General features: G+C 42.3%; 1 protein-coding gene across 3 annotated transcripts in view; it reads left to right on the top strand.

The window, feature by feature from the left end:
• Positions 1-25679, top strand: part of LOC134813318 (uncharacterized) — a 102019-nt gene extending 76340 nt beyond the window's left edge. For all 3 annotated transcript variants that reach the window (XM_063821013.1, XM_063821011.1, XM_063821014.1), the window contains 6 exons: positions 2151-2268; positions 2444-2571; positions 9954-10074; positions 10457-10531; positions 19224-19370; positions 24662-25679. In XM_063821013.1, the coding sequence (XP_063677083.1) occupies positions 2151-2268; positions 2444-2541 (216 nt within the window). In that variant the 3' untranslated portion in view covers positions 2542-2571; positions 9954-10074; positions 10457-10531; positions 19224-19370; positions 24662-25679. The remainder of the gene's footprint in view (positions 1-2150; positions 2269-2443; positions 2572-9953; positions 10075-10456; positions 10532-19223; positions 19371-24661) is intronic.
• Positions 25680-26771: the final 1092 nt, after the last annotated feature.

Raw genomic sequence — 26771 nt, 5'->3', positions numbered from 1 at the left:
AACCATTAACGATCATCTCATCATGCCTCTACTAACTCTCCAGCAACGGATATTTATTGTTTCTGAATCCAAGGATACCCCCTTCGCAGCTCTTATCCAACTGTTCATAGCGAAATTCCCTGGAATCACTCCCCCTACTAGGAAAGCAGTCTACAACCTTAAGAAGAAATTTACAGAACATGGAGTTGTCACCAACCGACAAAAGGATGCATCTGGTCCACCATCTACGGGAGTGACCTTTGAGAACACTGTGGCTGTAGTAGGATCTGTGGCAGACCACCCCAGGCAATCGACCAGAAGACGTTCGGCCAATCTTGGCATACCTAGGACGACTTTGCAACGCATTCTGAGGACTGAACTGAAACTGTACCCTTATCGCTGGACAGTTCACCACACTCTGCAGCTTCAGGATCCACCAGTTAGAGTACGCTTTGCTGACTGGTTGCTTCTGAAAGATTCCACAAACGAGGACTTTATCGGAAACATCTGGTGGACCGACGAAGCCAAGTTCTGCCTCCACGGTTCCGTCAACAGCCACAACGCAATACACTGGGGCAGCCAGAGACCTGACTGCGTGCAGCAGAGACCTACTCAGAACTCTCCAAAGCTGAACGTCTGGTGTGCGATCTCTTCTCACGGAATCATCGGACCATACTTCTTCAAGGATGCAGCTGGTGCCACTGTAACTGTGAACGGAGATCGCTACCTACAGATGTTGCAGAGCTTCTTCATACCAGAACTCTTCAACTTCTGTGCACACCACGACCTGGATCCGTCTCTCATGAGCTTTATGCAGGACGGGGCGAGAGTGCACATCCCCAACCGCATTATTGATTACCTTGGTGACCAGTTTGGGAGCATGACGATCGGAGAGAAACTTGCTCAACACTGGCCAGCCCGCTCTCCTGACCTCACTCCTTGCGACTTCTTCCTGTGGGGATGGTTGAAGGATAAGGTCTACGAGAGTCTACCCATCCCCAACCTTGCTGCTTTAGAAGTTGTCATTCGTGACAACTTGCGGAACATCCCCATCACTCACTGCCAGAACTCCTGTTTATCAGTAGCCAAGAGGATGGACGTCCTGAAGAGCCGAGGCGGTGGTCACATTGAGCACCTTCTCTAAACGGTGATTTTAATCGCCAACACAAACGGTGATTTTAATCGCCAACACAAACGGTGATTTTAATCGCCAACACAAACGGTGATTTTAATCGCCAACACGGCGGGCAATGGATGAACCTTCTCGTGGTGCCTGCCGAGAAACGCAATTCAATTGATTTCAGTATCGATAAAATTGTAGGCTAATCATCCAGCTATAATTTTAAATTTGTTAAGGCAAGTGAGCAGAACGATATAAACAAGCAGGAAGGATCATCTGTGATAGTCCTTATCAGTTAAAATATAGGATGTACACTGTACAGCAGTGTAGAGAATGGAATGTGCGATGCATCGTGGTGAATAGAATTGGTAAAACATAAATAAATCGGTGGTTTTTTAATTTTTTTACCCAGGATTTTTTTTGGTGGTTTCTATTAACCAATGTAAACAGTTCTGGGTGAGAAATTAACGCTAGCGCACTCAGGAGCTAATTTTGTCAGACAAGCTCAGACTCACACAAAACTTAGCACGAAGTTGTGTCTAATTATGATTGACATTCTCTAAAAATTTGAAGCAAAAATATTAATCAGAACGTAAGTTATGGCGCTTTTCCATTCTGAAATAAAATAATTAGCAAGATCTCAGCGACCTGTAACAATTTTAAGAGATAAGGATGGGTAGACTATCATGGGCCACCCTGTATATAACAATACTCTTACTCCTTAGTTACCATTAGTTTTAACTAGGTGGATTTGTATTTGTATAGCTATAATTATCTTGCTGTATTCGTATGTGTGTTTCACGGTGTGAGTCTGGGTTGTTTGGAATGCAACAGAGTCGAATTTCAAAACTAATGACGTCAAAATATTACTTATTTACGATAAGCAACTTGCAAGAAATACAAGCTGTACAGAATCAGGTCATCGGTCACAAGTCTGGCGTGTACTTCTAATCAGCGTAAAATCTGTGTAACAATGTGTATAAATATGTGTTTAAATATCTGTGACTTTTCTTGTAAAATATGCGTGCTATAATGAGATATTTATTTACAGGGGACGGGAACACTATCATGTGACACAGAAGAGAGGTTGCAGTACTTCAGTACGATTACCAACGAAAAGGGACTTTCTTCCCAGATGTTCAAGTGTTTCTCTTGTTCTTCGGCTATTGGTAAGTTTCCATCCTCTGTTTTACACGAATTGATACCTTTCGTAGACATTCATTTTATTAAATTTTATGTGACTCCATATTTCGAATACGTTTTAGATTTTCCATTTTAAATCAAGTTTACAGAAACTATTTCTGTTTTCGGGCTTGTATTTTAACTTTCAAGTTTTATTTTCAGGTAACCAGGGGCAGGAGTTTAAAGTGTGTATATACGATAAGAGGTATTACTGTCGAGCTTGCTTCGGAACTACGCATACTGCATACCAAGCAAGATAATATATAACTGGGATCATAATAAATACAGAGGTAACCGTGAAATGACAGTTATTTATAGGTATTTATTTTGTATGTGGTCTATGACTGTTATTCTAGAAGGTTCACGAGCCTTTCAATGATTAATTGGTTGCTTTCCTGGCCCCTTACAAAGGAATGATGTTTTCTATCGAGTCCAATGTGGAGGTAGGTCTACATAAACATGAGATTGGCACGCGCGAAAAAATTCTGGATCATTGTAATGCGCAACACGCGTGTTTTAAATGCGGCGCGCGTGTTTAAGCTCTTTGTCATGTCTTGTATGATCGATCGAATCAAGAGTACCTTACTCGGTATTATTATGACCGGGATAAAGTGGCGGGTTTAGGGTAATTTCGCCATATTTTTTCCCGAACCACATTTTCACCGGTCGTTAATAAACCCGCCGACTCAGCTTTTAGGGTTCCCAAGGGGTATGGGTGCTCATATTTTAATCGTTGTCTAATATTCACTAAAGAAGACTATTGGGACACTTGTTGTAGGTTTTTCGACTTCATTTGGCTAAAATTGCAAAAAATTCACCTTTTTGCCCAATTCTTGTCATATATCCTTACTGTCAAAGTTGATTTAAATAGGCCAATTTTTAATTTCTCAGGTATTGACTATCTCTACATAATGAAATAGGACTCAAAGTAAAAGTAACAGTTAAATTAAAACTTGAATTAATTAAAACTGTCAATAACATGAATCAGTTTCATCAGTCATTTATTCATAATTCTAAACAATGTGAACGATGCATTCTTTCGAAGATTTTCTACAAATTGAGTCATAATGGTTATTTGATACACGTAAACATTTAATGCTAATTCAAAACAACGAATTTTCTAGAGTGCTAGACTACCAACACGTTACTAGCAATGCGAAAATTTCTAAACTTGCTTATTTCTAATAAGGAAATTTACATCTGAGACAAAATTTTTGAATCTAAAATTGAAAGGTTGGACACCGGTTAAATGGCGACCGGGAAAATGTGGTGGGTTTTGAGCAATTTCGCCATATTTTTCCCGAACCATATTTTAACCGGTCGTTAATAAACCCGTCGTAATAATCCCGAGTAAGGTAGGTATTCCCTTGTCACTTGTGCAGGATGGATCACATACATTACTAACTATCACATAACGAACTTGAAGCTTTTCTTTGAACCTAAAGTCGGTCATTTCGGACTTTTACTGAGTGGGCGCGGCCTGTAGTGCAAACTGCAACGAATCCAAACATTATATTATACTCTCATCTCATTATGTGCTCCCTACCATCTATTCTTCATGCAAGACAGAACTCTTACTGAAGATAATTCTCGATCAACGAGATCGAGAAACAACTCCTCTCCCCTGGATGGAAATGTTATTGACTTTACGAAACCTATCACCATCACGACGCCCGGATGCTATGTGCTTAGCAATCCTGACTCTGGTTGTAGAATCAGTCTCTTTCAGGATGTGTTTGCAAGCCAACTGTGTGACCAATTTTCCTCTGAAATCGAAAATACTGGCACCCTTAAACAGTACAACACAATCCACAGGCAGTCTCAGGCGCCACTTGCACTTCCAAGACTCTCGTCATGGTTTGGACCCGTAGACTATGCGTTCTCAGGAATCGTAATGAAAGCTAATTCTGTCTCCCAATGTCCTCGCCTTATTGCAGCATATCAGAACATGGCCGAAAACCTCTTCACACCCAACAACATTGATTGCTCCTCTGACTGCTTTTTGATCAACCAGTATAGAACTGGACGTGATTCCTGTGGTGAGCACAGTGACAACGAGCCAGAGGTCGACCTCTCAAAACCTGTCGTTACTCTGTCACTTGGCCAACAGCGCTGCATGCTCATCAGAGAGGCTAAGAACCCTGGAAATGCCATCACAGTCAAACTCGACCAGGGTTCAGTTCTTGTAATGCATGGTACTGATTTCCAAAAGAAGTATACGCATCAAATACCCAAAGATAATGTGATCACTAATTCACGTACCTCTGTGACCTACAGGACCTGCAGCTCCACTTTCCTAAGAAACCGAAGTGCCTTATCTACACCCCTGAAAGATATATCTATCACTCCTATACTTGCCCCCAAGACCCCTGGAGTCTCAGGCTCACCATCGCTACCTCTGCACAACAGACGTAGATCCTCCTTGTCTCTGTCTAGCTTCTCTCAAGTTGACACCAGCTCAGTTGGGTCTCCAGTGGCCAGTAGTTCTCCTTCCATAACCAGCAGCAAAGCATCAGTCTCTGATAGTGATACATTGCCTCTCAGCATAGATGCCATGCTTGAAGCCATTGATCTTATGAAAGACAAAACCGTGAAAAGCGAACTTTCTCGTCATGGCAGCACAAACTCTGGAACCCCTCTGGATTGTAAGAAAAGACTGAAGAAAGTTGCGAAAGCATGTCACAAACGCCTGAGCACGCTTCTTGCTGAGCCTCCAGTAGTCTCAGCTGAGCCCGAATGCGTTACCCATTCCCTCCAAACTTTGGAAAACTCTGTTATTGATCTACAATCCAAAATAAGTCTACAACATAGCACCCTCCAAACACTTGTCTTATGTTCTGACAGTAATTCCAATCAAAAAGTTAGTGCCAGCCCCCCTAACCTGTCTAATGAACTCAACACTATGGACAAGAGACTTGAAAAGTTAGAGGATATAATGAGCAGCATAAACGAAAAACAACATGAAACTGCCACCTCCCTTAAAGCCTTCGAAGCAGATGTCACTGCAATTAAGAACAAAGTAGATGACTCTAAGGCCTGCCTACAGTCTCTCCAGCTTAATGACCGCACCAACCCATCAAGAAAAAAGCCATCGCCTCATCCTCAAAACCAGAACCACCCAACCCACAGCCCTAGTAGACAAACGCGAAAACCGAAAAAGGTTCTACTCCTACATGACTCCCAGATGAACAACTTTCTACCTGAGTCATTTTCCTCTGGGTTCAAGGTGGAAAAAATGAAAGTAGGCTCTTATACTGACATGATAAAAGACCACTGTATGAGAGATGTCATTAAACAGCCAGAGGTCGACTGTTACATTCTCCAGCTTGGAGTCAACGACTACAGATACAGAACCTGCTCTGTTAATAAAGCGATTGAGGATGCAAAATCAGTCATCGATAAACTCCTCTCGAGCTCCAGCGCAAAGGTTGTCATCTCCCTACCCACCCCAACCCCTGGATTAATCAGTGAACTTACCAACCAATTTGTCTCAGAAATAACACAATTTGTCTCAGCTAAAAGAGGGTTAAGTGACTTTTACCGCCGCCTATATACTGTAAACAATACTGGAAACTTTTCCCGTGCCATCTCTGCTGCTGAGTCATCCCAAGACTCTCCTAACCCGTTGAAGGAGGACCAACTCCATGTCTCAGAGTATGGTTTGAAAAAACTTTGTTTGAATATTAAACTTGGCCTATACCGTGCCTTTGGTATGAGATCCCCTAGAAAGCAGCCCCCTACAGAGCGTTAGATTAACCCTAAAATTCAAGAAAAAACAAGTATCACGAGATCAAGTCGCTGTGATGTCCTGGAACATCCAGGACAGCACAGGAGACGGGTCTAACAAATTTGAAAATAGCGAATTTTTGTCAATCCTCAAACAAGCTAACATTCTTTGTCTCCAAGAAACAAAGAAGCAAGTTAAGATTGAAGGATACCTCTCTTTTAATAGCAACCGCAAAAATTCACGCTCAGGAGGGGTCTGCATTCTTGCTGAAAATGGCCTAAGAAAAGGTGTCTCTAGTGTGCTTTGTAATGAATCTGATGACATTATTGTTGCTAAACTGGACAAGAACTTTTTTAAACTTGATTTTGACCTATTTTTGGTATGTTATTATATTAGCCCTGCATACTCGTCCTATGTCAAGAAGAATCCAGATTATACTGCTAATACCTTCTCTGCTCTTGACTCTATCTGTATCAGACTACGTCAAAAGGGAGAAGTTATTATGTGTGGCGATGCAAATGCAAGAACTGGAAAACTCCCAGACTATATCCTTTCCTGTAATGCACCTGCTATCCATGACATCTATAACGACATTGGACTCGAGCACGACATAGAAGAACCAAGAAATAATTCTGACCTTACAATATCTGAACCCCACTGCCAACACTTTCTTGACATGGTTATCAATAACCAACTCAAAATTCTTAATGGTCGTACCCTTGGGGACACCACTGGAAAAATGACCTGTCACAAATACAATGGAAGCAGTGTGGTTGACTATTTTGTAATCACCTCATGGGCAAGAGATCATGTAAACTCTCTCCAAGTAAAAGAGTTTACATCATACTCTGATCATTGTCCATTAGTCTTGAAACTCACTACATTTGAACCATTTGTCGCAAACTTCCAGCTCCCAGACTTTTCTAACTTTCCTTGTGGCTATAAGTGGGATAGCAACACCTCCCATTCACTATTTAAAAAAGCCCTTACCTCGCCCGAAATTATCAACAATCTGGAAAGCATTGTGACAAATGAATTTAGCAGTACTCTGGAGGGCAATCACGAACTGAACGATGCAGTCATAAAATGTCTCCACAGTGCTGCTGATATAGCCTTAAAAGTGAAAAAGCCTCCCAAAAATTCTGCCCGTAAGAAATGGTTCGACCCACAAGTCAACTCCTCACGGCGGAACCTAAATAGGCTAGCAAACCGGCTTGGTAGTAAGCACTGTAACTGTATCCTCAGACGAGAATACTTTAAGCAACGCAACAAGCATAGCAATTTTGTAAACAGTAAGAAAGTAGCTTTCCTTAAGAAGTTAAATGAAGCTATAGAAGAAGGTCACATACTCGACTGGAAAAAATTTAAACGGCTTAAACAAGAACATGACACTAGCCCCTTACTTGACAAATTTGATTTAGCTAGCTTCCATGACTTCTTTGCATCCCTTTATAAAAAACCAGACCAGGAGCCAGATCTCACTCACCACAATCACAAACATTACCCTGAACCACCAGATCTGGATATCCTAAATAAGCTCATGTCAGAATCTGAAGTGACCTCTGCCATCAAAAATCTCAAAAAAGGTAAAAGTTGCTCAAACGACTTGATATCCAACGAGATGCTTCAGAGCGTAACTCCGCTTTGTCTCAAAGCCATCCTCAAAAACTTCAACCACTCACTGGTCTCTGGTTACTATCCATGGCACACCAGCATCATTACTCCTATTTACAAGTCTGGCAACCCTTTCAGCCCGGACAACTACAGAGCAATAGCTGTTGGTAGCTGTATGGGTAAACTATTTTCTAGCATCTTACTTGAGCGTCTCCTGCACTTCAAAAAGCTCTACTGCCCTGACCCAAAAGAACAACTAGGGTTCTCGAAGGGTGCTCAAACAAATGACCACGTTTTTACCCTTAAGACAGTCATTGACAAATATACCAAGGTTAAGAAAGCTCGCCTCTATGCATGCTTTGTTGATCTAAGAAAGGCCTTTGACACTGTATGTAGGGACCTCCTTCTGCACAAAATCACATGCCTTGGAATAACTGGAAACTTCTTCAATTGCCTAAGTGATATGTATAGAAACTCAATAGCTCATATAAAAATCTCCAAACTCCTGTCCCCTAATATTGACATTGGAAAAGGAACAGAGCAGGGACACCCCCTATCACCGGACCTTTTTAAAATCTATATCAACGACTTGTCATCTCTCCTGAAATCTGTTGGTGATTATCCTATTCTAGCTGACGTCCTAATATCACATCTGCTCTGGGCTGACGATCTTGTCCTACTTGCCCTAAGTCCCAAGGCCTTGCAAGACAATATAAACATCCTATTCGACTTCTGTAACTGTATGGGCCTTGAAGTAAACATTAAAAAAACCAAGATTCTCATATTCTGCCCTCCTAAAAGAAAACAATCCTATGAAACATTCATTTTGGGAGGCCAGCCCATCCAACACACCGAAAAATACTGCTATCTTGGCATTATATTCCACAGAAATGGATCTTTTACAGCAGCAAATACTGAACTGAGGGCCAAGGCTCTCCGTGCTCTCTATGGCCTCAAAGGCAATATCGTCAAAGATGCCCTCTCTCACCGTTCCCTAAACATTCTATTTGACTCTCTAATAAAACCGATACTGCTCTATGGCTGCCAAATCTTATGTCCTCACTCAAAAACCATGAGATACCTCTCCAAAACAGATAGCAAAGCCAACCCCCAGCATACTCTCAGGTACATCTCACAAGACCACTATGAAAGATTCCACCTTAAGTTTATCAAGTGGTCCTTGTCTGTCCATTCAAAAGCATCAAATATAGGCTGCTGGGGCGAAAGTGGGCGCCACCCCCTCTTCTTTGAAGCCTGCAAACTTGCAATAGATTTCTATAGTCGTCTTGAAAGCACTGAAAATGAACTTCTCTCCGCTGCATTTCACGAGCAGATTATGCTGGGCCTTCCTTGGTACACCAACATCTCTAATCTTCTCACCAAATATAACTTCCCCCACTCATCCTCTTCAAAATCCAAGCTCTCTACCCAAATCAGTCACAACATGAGGGAAGAATTTGTGGATACCTGGAAATCTGCCAAGGCATCCTCACCTAAATTAGAATTCTACAATCAAATTAAACATGATTTTGAACCAGAAACATACTTAGGAGTGGTTAAGATCCCCGATGCTCGGAAAAGCTTAACAAGGTTTCGTATTAGCTGCCACAATCTTTACATTGAGAGGGGCCGTTACGAAACCCCCCTAGTACCAAGAGAACATCGATGGTGCACTTTTTGCTTTCTCAGCAAGGGGCTTAAGCCTATTGAGGACGAAATTCATGTTCTAACTGACTGTTTACTCTACTCCTCAGTTAGAGAAAAATTTAACTTCCATCCCAAAAATATTACTGACCTAGCCGGTTTGCTATCCGATAAAACACTAGACCCTACAAAATTTACTGCCACAGCAAGAGCAATCCATTCAATTCTCTCTGTGAACGAACATTTTACAGCCTACTATAAGAGCCCAGATTTCCACTCAAATACTGGCCAATGCATAATGCTATAGGACCTCAAAAATAGTATTATAAAACATTTCTATTTTATCCCTACACATTTGTAAATAACTAGAATTGTGTAACCTTAAATTATTTCAGAATTATAACTATTGTGAATTCAATAAAATAATTATCACTTTTGTATCCTTGTATCCTTGTTGTATCCTTGTATCCTACAATGTATTTTCAGACCGTCTATACAATTTATAAATACAATGAAGTTGCATTCGGTGAACATATTACATACTCAAATGCTCGATTTTATCCAAACCAAGAAACTTGCCTTGTATCTTTGTGCCTGATCAAAATAATCTTACCTGACGATTATAAACATTTCTATATAACAGTACAATTCACGACTGCAGTTTTGAGATAATCCTCCTTTTTTCAGTGAGTAAGAAAAGTTTCGATTTCCTGACCCAGGTACACACCCTCCCCAACATTGACTTGTCCAAACTCAACATCTCACTCTATAACCATGTTCCAGAACTTGCTAAAGTCAGGGATTACCGGTAATGACCCGTCTTTCGTGTGATATATTTACGTCTTCAGTTTACAAATCAGTGAAACACAAACATACTATGCGGGGGAACTACAGACCCCCTCAAAGTCCTTTTCAACGTTACTGCCAGGTTGCATAGCACTGAAAATCAATAACATCAGAAATTCAAATTCAAAGCAATGCCGTCATAGTATTACAATGGATTGAAATTTATAAAATGTCACAATATATATTATGCCAAAGTTCAAACTATATTTACTAGAGTAATTTTCTTTCGCAATAAAAATCGATGACATTAACGACGATAAAGCTCTTAATTATTCAATTGAATACTCCCAATTGGATACTGGTATTCTTACTTGAACATTTATACCTAATTGTTTACTTCTCAGGCGTATGTTGAACATGGTGAGAGAGTACTTGGTGAGATGTAACAGTAAAGATGAAGTTTCTTACGAGGTCATAAGGTGAGTTGAGCTCCTCTCTCTCTCTCTCTCTCTCTCTCTCTCTCTCTCTCTCTCTCTCTCTCTCTCTCTCTCTCTCTCTCTCTCTCTCTCTCTCTCTCTCTCTCTCTCTCTCTCTCTCTCTCTCTCTCTCTCTCTCTCTCTCTCTCTCTCTCTCTCTCTCTCTCTCTCTCTCTCTCTCTCTCTCTCTCTCTCTCTCTCTCTCTCTCTCTCTCTCTCTCTCTCTCTCTCTCTCTCTCTCTCTCTCTCTCTCTCTCTCTCTCTCTCTCTCTCTCTCTCTCTCTCTCTCTCTCTCTCTCTCTCTCTCTCTCTCTCTCTCTCTCTCTCTCTCTCTCTCTCTCTCTCTCTCTCTCTCTCTCTCTCTCTCTCTCTCTCTCTCTCTCTCTCTCTCTCTCTCTCTCTCTCTCTCTCTCTCTCTCTCTCTCTCTCTCTCTCTCTCTCTCTCTCTCTCTCTCTCTCTCTCTCTCTCTCTCTCTCTCTCTCTCTCTCTCTCTCTCTCTCTCTCTCTCTCTCTCTCTCTCTCTCTCTCTCTCTCTCTCTCTCTCTCTCTCTCTCTCTCTCTCTCTCTCTCTCTCTCTCTCTCTCTCTCTCTCTCTCTCTCTCTCTCTCTCTCTCTCTCTCTCTCTCTCTCTCTCTCTCTCTCTCTCTCTCTCTCTCTCTCTCTCTCTCTCTCTCTCTCTCTCTCTCTCTCTCTCTCTCTCTCTCTCTCTCTCTCTCTCTCTCTCTCTCTCTCTCTCTCTCTCTCTCTCTCTCTCTCTCTCTCTCTCTCTCTCTCTCTCTCTCTCTCTCTCTCTCTCTCTCTCTCTCTCTCTCTCTCTCTCTCTCTCTCTCTCTCTCTCTCTCTCTCTCTCTCTCTCTCTCTCTCTCTCTCTCTCTCTCTCTCTCTCTCTCTCTCTCTCTCTCTCTCTCTCTCTCTCTCTCTCTCTCTCTATCTATGAGCTATTTCGTACATTCTTCATATTAACCATTTTGCAGTTCCACTTATTGTACTAATTTCACGTCTCTGCTGCGGTTAAACATGTGCCTTAATACTCATACTGCTCAACTATGGATACATGCACTCTTTGGCATGAAATTCTTACAAAATTCTTCACGAGCAGTAACATCTCATTATGTATTTGAAAAAACTTTCTTGTCACACGAAATTTGACTTTATAATATCAGCTGAATATACAGCAAATTGACCATATTTTTAAACTTTTAAAAGCATTACAAAACTTGCCATTTTTTCTGTTCTATCGAATTTCAGAGCCATGTCAACAGTTGTTTGGCTTCCGTAGGTCCCCGAATTAATACTGAGATAAGTCTTATCTCAATTTCTTGGAAAGTGGAAATCCTAGGTTTTCCAGAACCAAGCAAATTTATTAAATTTGTAAGCCAATTTCAAATAAAAAGCCTGTCTCAAATTTCAAATAAATTGGTGTATATGTATTTGACCCAAAATCCTAAAATTACATTGGGTCTAGTAGAAACAAGACAGTTGGCTGTCTACTTGAGTAATATTAGTGCCAGTAGCGGAGTTGCATGAGGGCTTTTAATGTTCGAACCACAGATGACAGATCACAGATGACTGTTTAAAATGAGAATTGAAATAGAGCATATTTGAATTCGGTAATTGCTTAGTTACACGCGGAGACATAAACTGGTCAACGGATCTTTCAAATTGGTCAACTATCTCTCTGACAACATTGTCTGGTCATTTATCCTGTGAAGGTCTGTAACTAAAGGAAACGTCTGTGATGTACGACTTTTGTTGACTGCTAACTTCCTAATTGCTAATTGCACGTTACTATCGTATTATCCCAGTATCAGAGGCGCTCTAAGTATTCTATCTTAACGTTACTTACTTTATCTTAACGTGATCTCATCCATGGATGCATCATGACAATGCTATGCGTGGGTAGGCGTCCACCTGCCATTCTCAACAATTTTCAGTGCCACGCTCTGAAGAATAGAGAGTGATGGAAAATGGACACTTTTTACTGAGTCATCATAAATCTCAGTTCAGTAGAGCACTAAATTCTAAATATTCGGCGGTATTAAAATGCGGAAACCAGTGGTTTCGATAAACGCTTTTATTACAAGCGAAATTAGAAATACTCTTCTTAACTCCATACTCCTCAATACTCCTCAATAAATGCAGTAAGGGTTGTTAATTCAGAGCAGACTGGTGTATGTACAAATATTTGTCTAATTTCACCTCTTCTTTTATCCTTTTATCATTTTATAGACTGACAGTCTAGTTTACTGTGGGCTGACTAAAAGTGGGCGTCAACCATCGGCCCAGCATTGTGATGTATTTGGTTTTAAGATGGTTTCATGGATTAATTGATAGAATTACTGCCTGTCACACCGACCAGCGAGCCGCCTTCTTTCAATGATTTACGTCATGTAATCCTAAATTTGTCGTTTTAATTGAGACCATACAGATAAGAGTCTACATGTTTACACAAAACAATTCGGATTATTTTGTATAATTAAAATGGTTAGAACTCCGAAATAAAATACAGGAAAAATACGCTTTCTAGCTTCCTGATATCTATATATAGAGATATACTATACTATCACTTTTAGTCATTTTACTCCAATCTCATTTAAACACCATAAAACCATCAATCCTACTGAAAAGTGAAAACAATTTAGAAACAGTCGTAGCTGGAATTGTGAGTCAAATCTCGCTGAAGGCTTTTCTGAGTTTGGTCTCTGATTCCTAACCTGAATGAGAAATAACCGAATACGTAATGTAGAAGTTGCCCCCCCCCCCCCCCACAACGTAATGTAGAAGTTGCCCCCCCCCCCCCCCACAACGTAATGTAGAAGTTGCCCCCCCCCCCCACAACGTAATGTAGAAGTTGCTCCCCCCCCCCCCCCCCAGAACATTCCGCAACCGAAATCTGTCAATCACGTGACAACCTCGTGTTACTCTCAACTAATCTGACCTCTGACTAATCTGACCACTCTTCCCAGGAAGAAGCTAGGAACACACCAGTACTACTAATCTCCCTCTCTCCCCAGGAAGAAGCTAGGAACACACCAGTACTACTAATCTCCCTCTCTCCCCAGGAAGAAGCTAGGAACACACCAGTACTACTAATCTCCCTCTCTCCCCAGGAAGAAGCTAGGAACACACCAGTACTACTGGGACTAATCTCCCACTCTCCCCAGGAAGAAGCTAGGAACACACCAGTACTACTAATCTCCCACTCTCCCCAGGAAGAAGCTAGGAACACACCAGTACTACTAATCTCCCACTCTCCCCAGGAAGAAGCTAGGAACACACCAGTACTACTAATCGCCCACTCTTCCCAGGAAGAAGCTAGGAACACACCAGTACTACTAATCTCCCTCTCTCCCCAGGAAGAAGCTAGGAACACACCAGTACTACTAATCTCCCTCTCTCCCCAGAACATTCCGCAACCGAAATCTGTCAATCACGTGACAACCTCGTGTTACTCTCAACTAATCTGACCTCTGACTAATCTGACCACTCTTCCCAGGAAGAAGCTAGGAACACACCAGTACTACTAATCTCCCTCTCTCCCCAGGAAGAAGCTAGGAACACACCAGTACTACTAATCTCCCTCTCTCCCCAGGAAGAAGCTAGGAACACACCAGTACTACTAATCTCCCTCTCTCCCCAGGAAGAAGCTAGGAACACACCAGTACTACTGGGACTAATCTCCCACTCTCCCCAGGAAGAAGCTAGGAACACACCAGTACTACTAATCTCCCACTCTCCCCAGGAAGAAGCTAGGAACACACCAGTACTACTAATCTCCCACTCTCCCCAGGAAGAAGCTAGGAACACACCAGTACTACTAATCTCCCTCTCTCCCCAGGAAGAAGCTAGGAACACACCAGTACTACTAATCTCCCTCTCTCCCCAGGAAGAAGCTAGGAACACACCAGTACTACTAATCTCCCTCTCTCCCCAGGAAGAAGCTAGGAACACACCAGTACTACTAATCTCCCTCTCTCCCCAGGAAGAAGCTAGGAACACACCAGTACTACTAATCTCCCTCTCTCCCCAGGAAGAAGCTAGGAACACACCAGTACTACTAATCTCCCTCTCTCCCCAGGAAGAAGCTAGGAACACACCAGTACTACTAATCTCCCTCTCTCCCCAGGAAGAAGCTAGGAACACACCAGTACTACTAATCTCCCTCTCTCCCCAGGAAGAAGCTAGGAACACACCAGTACTACTAATCTCCCTCTCTCCCCAGGAAGAAGCTAGGAACACACCAGTACTACTAATCTCCCTCTCTCCCCAGGAAGAAGCTAGGAACACACCAGTACTACTAATCTCCCTCTCTCCCCAGGAAGAAGCTAGGAACACACCAGTACTACTAATCTCCCTCTCTCCCCAGGAAGAAGCTAGGAACACACCAGTACTACTAATCTCCCTCTCTCCCCAGGAAGAAGCTAGGAACACACCAGTACTACTAATCTCCCTCTCTCCCCAGGAAGAAGCTAGGAACACACCAGTACTACTAATCTCCCTCTCTCCCCAGGAAGAAGCTAGGAACACACCAGTACTACTAATCTCCCTCTCTCCCCAGGAAGAAGCTAGGAACACACCAGTACTACTGGGACTAATCTCCCACTCTCCCCAGGAAGAAGCTAGGAACACACCAGTACTACTAATCTCCCACTCTCCCCAGGAAGAAGCTAGGAACACACCAGTACTACTAATCTCCCACTCTCCCCAGGAAGAAGCTAGGAACACACCAGTACTACTAATCGCCCACTCTTCCCAGGAAGAAGCTAGGAACACACCAGTACTACTAATCTCCCTCTCTCCCCAGGAAGAAGCTAGGAACACACCAGTACTACTAATCTCCCTCTCTCCCCAGAACATTCCGCAACCGAAATCTGTCAATCACGTGACAACCTCGTGTTACTCTCAACTAATCTGACCTCTGACTAATCTGACCACTCTTCCCAGGAAGAAGCTAGGAACACACCAGTACTACTAATCTCCCTCTCTCCCCAGGAAGAAGCTAGGAACACACCAGTACTACTAATCTCCCTCTCTCCCCAGGAAGAAGCTAGGAACACACCAGTACTACTAATCTCCCTCTCTCCCCAGGAAGAAGCTAGGAACACACCAGTACTACTGGGACTAATCTCCCACTCTCCCCAGGAAGAAGCTAGGAACACACCAGTACTACTAATCTCCCACTCTCCCCAGGAAGAAGCTAGGAACACACCAGTACTACTAATCTCCCACTCTCCCCAGGAAGAAGCTAGGAACACACCAGTACTACTAATCTCCCTCTCTCCCCAGGAAGAAGCTAGGAACACACCAGTACTACTAATCTCCCTCTCTCCCCAGGAAGAAGCTAGGAACACACCAGTACTACTAATCTCCCTCTCTCCCCAGGAAGAAGCTAGGAACACACCAGTACTACTAATCTCCCTCTCTCCCCAGGAAGAAGCTAGGAACACACCAGTACTACTAATCTCCCTCTCTCCCCAGGAAGAAGCTAGGAACACACCAGTACTACTAATCTCCCTCTCTCCCCAGGAAGAAGCTAGGAACACACCAGTACTACTAATCTCCCTCTCTCCCCAGGAAGAAGCTAGGAACACACCAGTACTACTAATCTCCCTCTCTCCCCAGGAAGAAGCTAGGAACACACCAGTACTACTAATCTCCCTCTCTCCCCAGGAAGAAGCTAGGAACACACCAGTACTACTAATCTCCCTCTCTCCCCAGGAAGAAGCTAGGAACACACCAGTACTACTAATCTCCCTCTCTCCCCAGGAAGAAGCTAGGAACACACCAGTACTACTAATCTCCCTCTCTCCCCAGGAAGAAGCTAGGAACACACCAGTACTACTAATCTCCCTCTCTCCCCAGGAAGAAGCTAGGAACACACCAGTACTACTAATCTCCCTCTCTCCCCAGGAAGAAGCTAGGAACACACCAGTACTACTAATCTCCCTCTCTCCCCAGGAAGAAGCTAGGAACACACCAGTACTACTAATCTCCCTCTCTCCCCAGGAAGAAGCTAGGAACACACCAGTACTACTAATCTCCCTCTCTCCCCAGGAAGAAGCTAGGAACACACCAGTACTACTAATCTCCCTCTCTCCCCAGGAAGAAGCTAGGAACACACCAGTACTACTAATCTCCCTCTCTCCCCAGGAAGAAGCTAGGAACACACCAGTACTACTAATCTCCCTCTCTCCCCAGGAAGAAGCTAGGAACACACCAGTACTACTAATCTCCCTCTCTCCCCAGGAAGAAGCTAGGAACACACCAGTACTACTAATCTCCCTCTCTCCCCAGGAAGAAGCTAGGAACACACCAGTACTACTAATCTCCCTCTCTCCCCAGGAAGAAGCTAGGAACACACCAGTACTACTAATCTCCCTCTCTCCCCAGGAAGAAGCTAGGAACACACCAGTACTACTAATCTCCCTCTCTCCCCAGGAAGAAGCTAGGAACACACCAGTACTACTAATCTCCCTCTCTCCCCAGGAAGAAGCTAGGAACACACCAGTACTACTAATCTCCCTCTCTCCCCAGGAAGAAGCTAGGAACACACCAGTACTACTAATCTCCCTCTCTCCCCAGGAAGAAGCTAGGAACACACCAGTACTACTAATCTCCCTCTCTCCCCAGGAAGAAGCTAGGAACACACCAGTACTACTAATCTCCCTCTCTCCCCAGGAAGAAGCTAGGAACACACCAGTACTACTAATCTCCCTCTCTCCCCAGGAAGAAGCTAGGAACACACCAGTACTACTAATCTCCCTCTCTCCCCAGGAAGAAGCTAGGAACACACCAGTACTACTAATCTCCCTCTCTCCCCAGGAAGAAGCTAGGAACACACCAGTACTACTAATCTCCCTCTCTCCCCAGGAAGAAGCTAGGAACACACCAGTACTACTAATCTCCCTCTCTCCCCAGGAAGAAGCTAGGAACACACCAGTACTACTAATCTCCCTCTCTCCCCAGGAAGAAGCTAGGAACACACCAGTACTACTAATCTCCCTCTCTCCCCAGGAAGAAGCTAGGAACACACCAGTACTACTAATCTCCCTCTCTCCCCAGGAAGAAGCTAGGAACACACCAGTACTACTAATCTCCCTCTCTCCCCAGGAAGAAGCTAGGAACACACCAGTACTACTAATCTCCCTCTCTCCCCAGGAAGAAGCTAGGAACACACCAGTACTACTAATCTCCCTCTCTCCCCAGGAAGAAGCTAGGAACACACCAGTACTACTAATCTCCCTCTCTCCCCAGGAAGAAGCTAGGAACACACCAGTACTACTAATCTCCCTCTCTCCCCAGGAAGAAGCTAGGAACACACCAGTACTACTAATCTCCCTCTCTCCCCAGGAAGAAGCTAGGAACACACCAGTACTACTAATCTCCCTCTCTCCCCAGGAAGAAGCTAGGAACACACCAGTACTACTAATCTCCCTCTCTCCCCAGGAAGAAGCTAGGAACACACCAGTACTACTAATCTCCCTCTCTCCCCAGGAAGAAGCTAGGAACACACCAGTACTACTAATCTCCCTCTCTCCCCAGGAAGAAGCTAGGAACACACCAGTACTACTAATCTCCCTCTCTCCCCAGGAAGAAGCTAGGAACACACCAGTACTACTAATCTCCCTCTCTCCCCAGGAAGAAGCTAGGAACACACCAGTACTACTAATCTCCCTCTCTCCCCAGGAAGAAGCTAGGAACACACCAGTACTACTAATCTCCCTCTCTCCCCAGGAAGAAGCTAGGAACACACCAGTACTACTAATCTCCCTCTCTCCCCAGGAAGAAGCTAGGAACACACCAGTACTACTAATCTCCCTCTCTCCCCAGGAAGAAGCTAGGAACACACCAGTACTACTAATCTCCCTCTCTCCCCAGGAAGAAGCTAGGAACACACCAGTACTACTAATCTCCCTCTCTCCCCAGGAAGAAGCTAGGAACACACCAGTACTACTAATCTCCCTCTCTCCCCAGGAAGAAGCTAGGAACACACCAGTACTACTAATCTCCCTCTCTCCCCAGGAAGAAGCTAGGAACACACCAGTACTACTAATCTCCCTCTCTCCCCAGGAAGAAGCTAGGAACACACCAGTACTACTAATCTCCCTCTCTTCCCAGGAAGAAGCTAGGAACACACCAGTACTATTAATCTCCCTCTCTCCCCAGGAAGAAGCTAGGAACACACCAGTACTACTAATCTCCCTCTCTCCCCAGGAAGAAGCTAGGAACACACCAGTACTACTAATCTCCCTCTCTCCCCAGGAAGAAGCTAGGAACACACCAGTACTACTAATCTCCCTCTCTCCCCAGGAAGAAGCTAGGAACACACCAGTACTACTAATCTCCCTCTCTCCCCAGGAAAAAGCTAGGAACACACCAGTACTACTAATCTCCCTCTCTCCCCAGGAAGAAGCTAGGAACACACCAGTACTACTAATCTCCCTCTCTCCCCAGGAAGAAGCTAGGAACACACCAGTACTACTAATCTCCCTCTCTCCCCAGGAAGAAGCTAGGAACACACCAGTACTACTAATCTCCCTCTCTCCCCAGGAAAAAGCTAGGAACACACCAGTACTACTAATCTCCCTCTCTCCCCAGGAAGAAGCTAGGAACACACCAGTACTACTAATCTCCCTCTCTTCCCAGGAAGAAGCTAGGAACACACCAGTACTACTAATCTCCCTCTCTCCCCAGGAAGAAGCTAGGAACACACCAGTACTACTGGGACTCCCCGCACCTCTACAGCATAGCTGACCTCACCAAGTCATTTTCCGGCCAACTTCAGAGCTACCTCAAGAAACTCTCTCAGAAATGTGTCCACCATGTTTACTGCTGCAAGAAGTGGGTACTTTTAGATTACGAAACTAATTGAAAAACAGTATTTACTATATATAATATATATATTATATAGTATTTACTTCCCTGCTCCTATGCAGCAAAGGTTTTGTATTGGAGATAAATAAGTTACACAATACGGTGCCCATATCTGAGTGGTTCTCCATCATCAGATGGAGCGGTAATATTATACATAATACATTACATAGTATACATACATCGTTATATTATACATATTACATATACATAGTATACATACATCGTTATATTATACATATTACATATACATAGTATACATACATCGTTATATTATACATATTACATATACATAGTATACATACAGTATGATTGATTTTATTTAAACCAACCTGTTAAAACTAAACCAAAAACTAAAGCAAACCCGAAGATAACAGACCTAGCCGTAACAATAGCCTAACTAAGGCAATAACTGATAATTCTGCAACGTACTCTTGGAAGACATAATATTATGAATTATCAATGGTTCAGACTTAAAGAGGAAGAGAGTTCCAATCTTCAACTTAAGATTCTTATTGAAGATCATTCCTATCCCTTCTACAATGTTTCTCGGGTTCGATAAGATACCCCAGCCACAATCTCGTTTCTCCTGTACCTTTGCAGTATCAGCTTCCTTACAGGTGTACAGATAGGACAACATTTTTAACATGTTTGTTTTGTAACTCAATCTCATAGTCAAGCGATTATATTAACTTCCGTGAAATTTAGACACCCACCACTGAGAGTATCGCCCACTAATTGGCTAATAAAGTTAGGGTCGCTCGAGTAGATACAGCATACCATGGCTTTCTCTACTCTCCTCTCTACATTGTTTACATTTGCATTGCCACGTTTTGTCTCTGTTCACGCAATCATGACACATCCGTTTTAACCGGTAATACTGAGCACTAGTAGTTTCTTATTGTTAACACGATTAGTTATTTAACTATGCCATCTCTTATCACTAGTTACAAGTTATAGTATTGCGAGTTATTTTAGTATTCTCTCACATTCAATTCTTCAATACTCGAACGATGTTACAGAAATAAAGTAGCTGAATGGCTGAACAACCATCTAAGAAGAAGCAGAAACCAGGAGGATCATTTTGGGCAGTAGGTGGTTGCTCGAATCGTGGTAGCCGAAACAAAGTAAGTGATCACAGTGGAAGAGGATTTCTAAGATACATCAGACTACCCACAGATCAAGCTTTAAAGCAAAAATGGGTTTTGAGGATGAATAGAGATCCACGATCATGGCAACCTAGCTTAAGTACAAAAGTTTGTACTGATCACTTTCCTGAGTAACTTTCAAGAGGGCGATTTGAAACGATATCATGCTCGAACCAATCCTGAAACTCGCACATTGATTCGCTTGAAAGTCGATAGTGTACCAAATACAGATCGAAGGACTGGTAGTTTCGCCAACCCTCTAGTCCAAACAACGACAAGACGACCACCCCCTAAAGAAAGACATCAACCTCCTCACCAGTAAGGTGCTCCAGCCTCTAGAACTTCTACTGTCTCGTTGACAAGACGATTGACATTGAACGTAGCTAAAACTAGTTTATTACAAGCTATTTTTGTCGAAGCTTTAGCCACAGAAGATAGTATAGGATACAATTGATACTAGGTTTGTCATCTTTCTTCTGTTGCATCCCTTCGATTTGTGTGCAGCTGCAAAATGGAAACACACTGGATCAGTATTATACTTGTTACACTTACAGTAATCACTGGATCAGTATTATACTTGTTACACTTACAGTAATCACTGCCAGTATTATACTTGTTACACTTACAGTAATCACTGCCAGTATTATACTTGTTACACTTACAGTAATCACTCATGTGTCCGAAGCTCTGACAGTCAAAGCACTGGATTACATGATACCTAACCTTGTCCCAGGTCGGCGTGTACAAAGTCACCTGACTCCCTTATAGAGTATAGACTGCCTGATTCTGACTGACACTTACATAACAGATTATTAAATGTTTTACTTTGCGAGGCATAATCATTTTGTCCCGTCTCACTTCATTAAAAGTTAAAACATTGTGTATCTTATTTTTGTAGACTCTACAGCAATGCCAATATATAGACCAGTTGTGTAAGTTATTGCAGTCATCTGTCTAAATGTTAAAATGCACCTTAAAACATTTATGCATTTTTTAAATTCCGCAGTTTACCTCTGACATTCCCTGTGTGGCATTTAAGTATACAACCCACAAAGATTTTAAATCTGTTAAACCCTGCAAATCGTTATCTTCTGACGTCCTCTAAGTTCTGTACGGTATTTAAGTATACAATCGTTCGTCATGATCAGTCAAGAACATTTAGTTGGCCGTTATATCGGTAACGAACATATTTTAATCACCCACAATTGAGGGCCATATAATGACTACTGACGAACGACGATTCCCTCTACAATTGAAGGTTGCGGATAATTCGACCACTCGGTCACTATTCCTTGGTCACATGATTCTAATTACATAAAGCCGTTACTCGTCATCATTAAGTTGTTATAATTTAGTATAGTTGTGATATTTTAACACGAGCTCACTATATGGCCCTCTATATAAGAAACATGAGGACGCTACAAGTGACTCTCACAGTAGCTCACAAGGCCGCTCTAATTTACTCACTCAATTAACCAACGTTTCTACAAGATAAGTAACTCAACACATGGTGCACAGTGTTTTTATAGTAACAGTGTGTAAGGAGGTGGGGGAGAACAAAGACCCTAGCCCCAGGTGAGATACTCCTTCATCTCCCTCAATCTACTCCACCGCGTCAAATCACGTGACTCCCCCTCTCGCTCTCTCCTGGACTCAACTTGAATTACAGTTCTCCATTATATACAGAATATACAGTTTCCTGCTACGTTTATCTGGTGATTGTTTAACGTTAGTCGGACCAGCCAGATCCGGTCGCCTAATTAAGATCGGGAAGACAGGGCAGGCTACAATTTTAGACGTATTTCAGTCTGAGTGCGGCGAGCAGCTCATTTAGAAAGTAAACCCGCTATGTTTCGTTTGACGGGCGTTGGTGGTATCTTGTTGTGTTGTTGGGTGTGTGGTATCTGGTCAGTACCCCACTACTATATTGTAGTGCGGTTATCAGACCCCGCCCCCCTCATCCCTATCAGTGCTCAGTTCAGACTTCTTCAGCCCTCCAACAGTACCAGAGTATGGGATTGTGTCAGTGGGCTGACACCCATAGAGTACGCTCTGGGAGAGGACCAAGTGGTTAAAGCCCAGAGTATAGACATGAGTGTGGGGGATGTGGTGGAATGTTTGGGACTGAGTGTAAGAGTAGTCCAGAGTGAACATGTTCCCAGATGGGACGGAGAGGACACCACGTGTCCAGGACTGCTGACTTCCACTTCTCAGTTGGAGAGGAGCGACTCAGGGACTACCGAGTATTTCCAACTCGCACCGCTCACTCAATTCCACGTGTTCATCAGTAAGCCCAGTGACGCGTGTGTAACTGAACACGTGCAGATTGTACCCTCACCCGGACTATCATTCAGCTACAAAGACAACACAGTTCACTCCTGTTTAGTTAAATCACAACACCTAGACCTGATGTCATGCAACCTGACGATATCTACACGAGAAGGAGATAGTATCTCGCTGGCTGTGAGAACACCTCGTATCTTGATCCCCCGGTATATCCTGGATGTGGGAGTCGAGGAACTTCTGTGTAACTCTCGATGTGAGATCCTAAACTCTGACACGCACGTGGTCCGTGAGGAAACCATCACCTACAAGAACCACAGCTACACCTTCCTCCCTCCCGAACTGGAGACATACCACACCCCCGCCCCTACTGATCCCGTCTGCAAAGACTTCATCATCACTATCTGTGTGGTCTCCTTCTTCCTCCTCCTCACAACCATCACTACAGTCTTCCTACTGCACCTCACCCGGGACTTGAGAAGGAAGCTAGCCAGAGCTACTGGTCGGAGGAGTAGGATTACTGGAATGAAGAGACCGCCTGGAACCCCCGACCAGCTCCACCCTGAAGTGGATTATTCCAGAATACACCGCATAACTAACGAGTGTCACCACTACAACACCCTCTCCCTCCGGTTATCTGATTGTGGCAAGGAAAGTGTCACCACAAAGTCACAGACTTTCCCTGTCTACCAGAAACTATGTTTTGCTGAGCAGGATGAGACGCTGTGAAACTAGTGTAGCTCTTAGTAACCATGGTAACTAGTGTAGCTCGTAGTAACCATGGTAACTAGTAGCTCTTTAGAGCTGATCCAAAAAACTTCGTAACTTTCACGTGAAAAGTTGTTCATTTCGCGGTCTTAATACCAATCCGACTGAAAGACATAAAGAAAAGATATAAGAACTTGAATCTTGATGAGAAAAGAAATAAGAACTTGACAACTCTGAAATAATTTTTTACTCGTAGATTATGTTAGATTGTGTTAGATTGTGTTAGATTTTGTTACCTTAGATTGTTTTTATGTGCAGAATTTTAATATCTCGATAGGTATGTGTGTGGTGATGCGCTCTTCAATGAGTAGTAAGGTTGTGTTTGATATGTCGAATACATGAGACTTCCAACACTTTTATTTGAATACTATGGCTTTTCGTTCTGGCTGATGATTTTGTAGGGCGATATATATTCTAGAAGCTACCGTCGCTTGGCGACTGCAAATACTTAGCCCACTAAATTCTAAATTGTTTACAAACACTAAACGTTAAAGTTAAACATGATTGTTTTACATGATTTTACTCGAATATGAGCTTTATGTCAGTCGATATCTTTTCGATTATTTTACCCATTAAACGTAAAGTAGTATAAAATATTGCAAATGTGTTGGCGTTTTTATTACTTTTGATTGCTTACTCTATTTGAAGATCTGACCGATTTATATAACTTCTGAATCTCAATTTGTAAAATCCTACCCAGTAGGTAAATTACTCTAATTAAATTAATTACGCCAGGATATAATAGACCTCCGAATTAAGACAACAATACGTCTAGTCTATTAATCAGGCTTACTATATCAAAGCTACACAATAAGCTTCCTCGTACTAAGTTACTGCATATCCGGCAATTATACCCGGTCAATATGAGGTCTACAACTCAACTATGTGATCTTTATAACGTTAAAGTTGCAAACTATGTAGGTTAAAGTTTAAAGTGAGTTCAATTAAAAGTACAGAACGCAAATACAGTAGATACTGATGAAGGCTTTATCCAGTAAACCCAATAAATATCGCATACCAATCTTCTCTTATTATCATTTTTAATGTATTGAATTTTTGCAGGTGTTCAAGTCTTGGTTTCATATGTGAGTATTGTCAGAACCCGAAGATAATATTCGCGTTCGAGCTGCAAACTACAGACCAGTGTGCCGGGTGCGGGGCTGTTTACCATAAGTCGTGCAAACGTAACGGCCCCTGTCCAAAGTGCATCAGAAAAGAGTACATCTTGAACAAGAATAAAAGGCATATTACCACTTGAAGAGAAACTTTGGCTAGCGGCTGTTTTAGTTTTACGATTTGATTTTTAGGCGCTCCTTTTTTCGTGGGGCGACCTGTGTTATAATACCGGTTTTGTATTATTTTTGTTGATCGTTTAATAATTTAAAATGTAAAATGACACTAAGACTGTTGATTCTATAACTTGGAAAAGCAGTTTAAAATTGTGTCTGCTACTCTGGGTCTAACATTGTTGTTATTTGTAAATGTAAATTATTGGTAGTTAAGAACTAAGAGTGACGCATGATCTTATATCATAGCTTTTATCTCTGATAAAAGCAACATTTGAAGATTCGATAGCTGCTTCAGCCGAATAATTGTTAGGGTTAAAACAAATTGATATATTGTCTTTTGTAATTAATTATTGACAGTTTGATTTAATAACCAAAACGTCAATTGATGCAGAGTTTTATACAATGTTAATTTTTAACTGGTAAACTCTAAAACTAGCTCATAATCATATTCGTTTTGTTCCCGAAATATGATTGTATTGGCTCAGCATTAATCATGCTATTTGGAATCAAAATTTCTATACAATATTAGATACAATTCCAAGTGTTAAACTTAGCATGATCAATGATTTGACATCACAATCACATTGTGACTAGATTTTGTTAGATAATCATTTGGACAATACTAACGGTCCCGGCCCTAACACACATGTAACAGCACATCTGCACATATCACTATTTTAATCGATAATACTCATGATCTTGTAAGTAAATATATTATCAATATCATGCATTTTAATTAAAGTGGGCTGATTTTTACTGAACTCGTCCTTACTTAAATAGTTTTCCAAGATAACATTTCGTGTTTAATTTGTTACGGCCGTAACGTCCATTTCCTGGGTTACAGTATACAGATATTCTACCAGTACTAGTCCCCTCGTTACAGCATACAGATCAGTACTAGTCCCCTCGTGAAATTTTGCCGCCAAAATGTGATCGAAATGATATGTTCATTGTTCATTACAAAGCTTTATTTTCAACCACACCCTGGTTAACCTACATTCAGGTTATCTAACTGTAGTGTGTTTGTACATAAATATACAGTGTATTTAACCATGCATATATAATTGTATATGCAGTTAAAGTTAAACTTAAGTGGAAACATTTACTCAAAGTTAACTGTCTAGAAACGCACTAATGCTTTTGTTCATTTATAATGAACATCGACTACATGGCACTCTATACGTTCATGCAGCTCCTTGGGATCTGGGATCTCATGCTTAAGTGTTCATAAGATCAAAGATATAGCGCAGTGAAGACTGGCTGCAAATCCTGGCCGTGGATCTGACGGAATATGCGTCAAAAGGTGCAACTATTAAAACTACTGACTGCTGAGTACTATTATATATATATCAACTTTGAAACATGATCATGTTCACGATATTTTCTAAACAACGTTTAAACTTACAATTGTGAGGGGCCATCTACTTAGGACGTCTGCCAAAATCGCAGATAATTTTCAGACCACCTCCTCCCCTGACCGGGTGTGTCTAAATTTGCAAAACCACCCCTCCCCCGGATTTCCAGCTACTTATATACTTTTAACTTTAAGAGTACAAATAAAACCAACTTAAACTCATTGTTAATAAAATGTGTAGTAATACTTGAAATAGACAATAATAAATTTAGTGTCGAACAAGTTTAGCACAGTTACATTTAAATACTTAAGTATAAATTGACCCTCCAATCGAAATCGAATAAGTTTAAAGGCATGGCCATGGCAGTAGGAAAATATGCGAGTTGTGTCCCGGCTCTCATGAGCTGCGGAGCTGCTCTGGGAATCGACTTAGCTTCTCGATCAAAATACAGGGATCTAAACTTACAAGGTAATACTAATTACAAATTAGTGTCAAAGTGAAAGAGTTGAAATAAATGGGACTTTTACG

Source organism: Bolinopsis microptera, chromosome 3 (genome assembly GCF_026151205.1).
Source record: "Bolinopsis microptera isolate Bmic1 chromosome 3, MBARI_Bmic_1.0, whole genome shotgun sequence".
NCBI classification, from domain to species: Eukaryota; Metazoa; Ctenophora; class Tentaculata; order Lobata; family Bolinopsidae; genus Bolinopsis; species Bolinopsis microptera.
The sequence above is the reverse complement of the archived record's forward strand: the minus strand, read 5'-3'. Positions and strand labels throughout refer to the sequence as shown.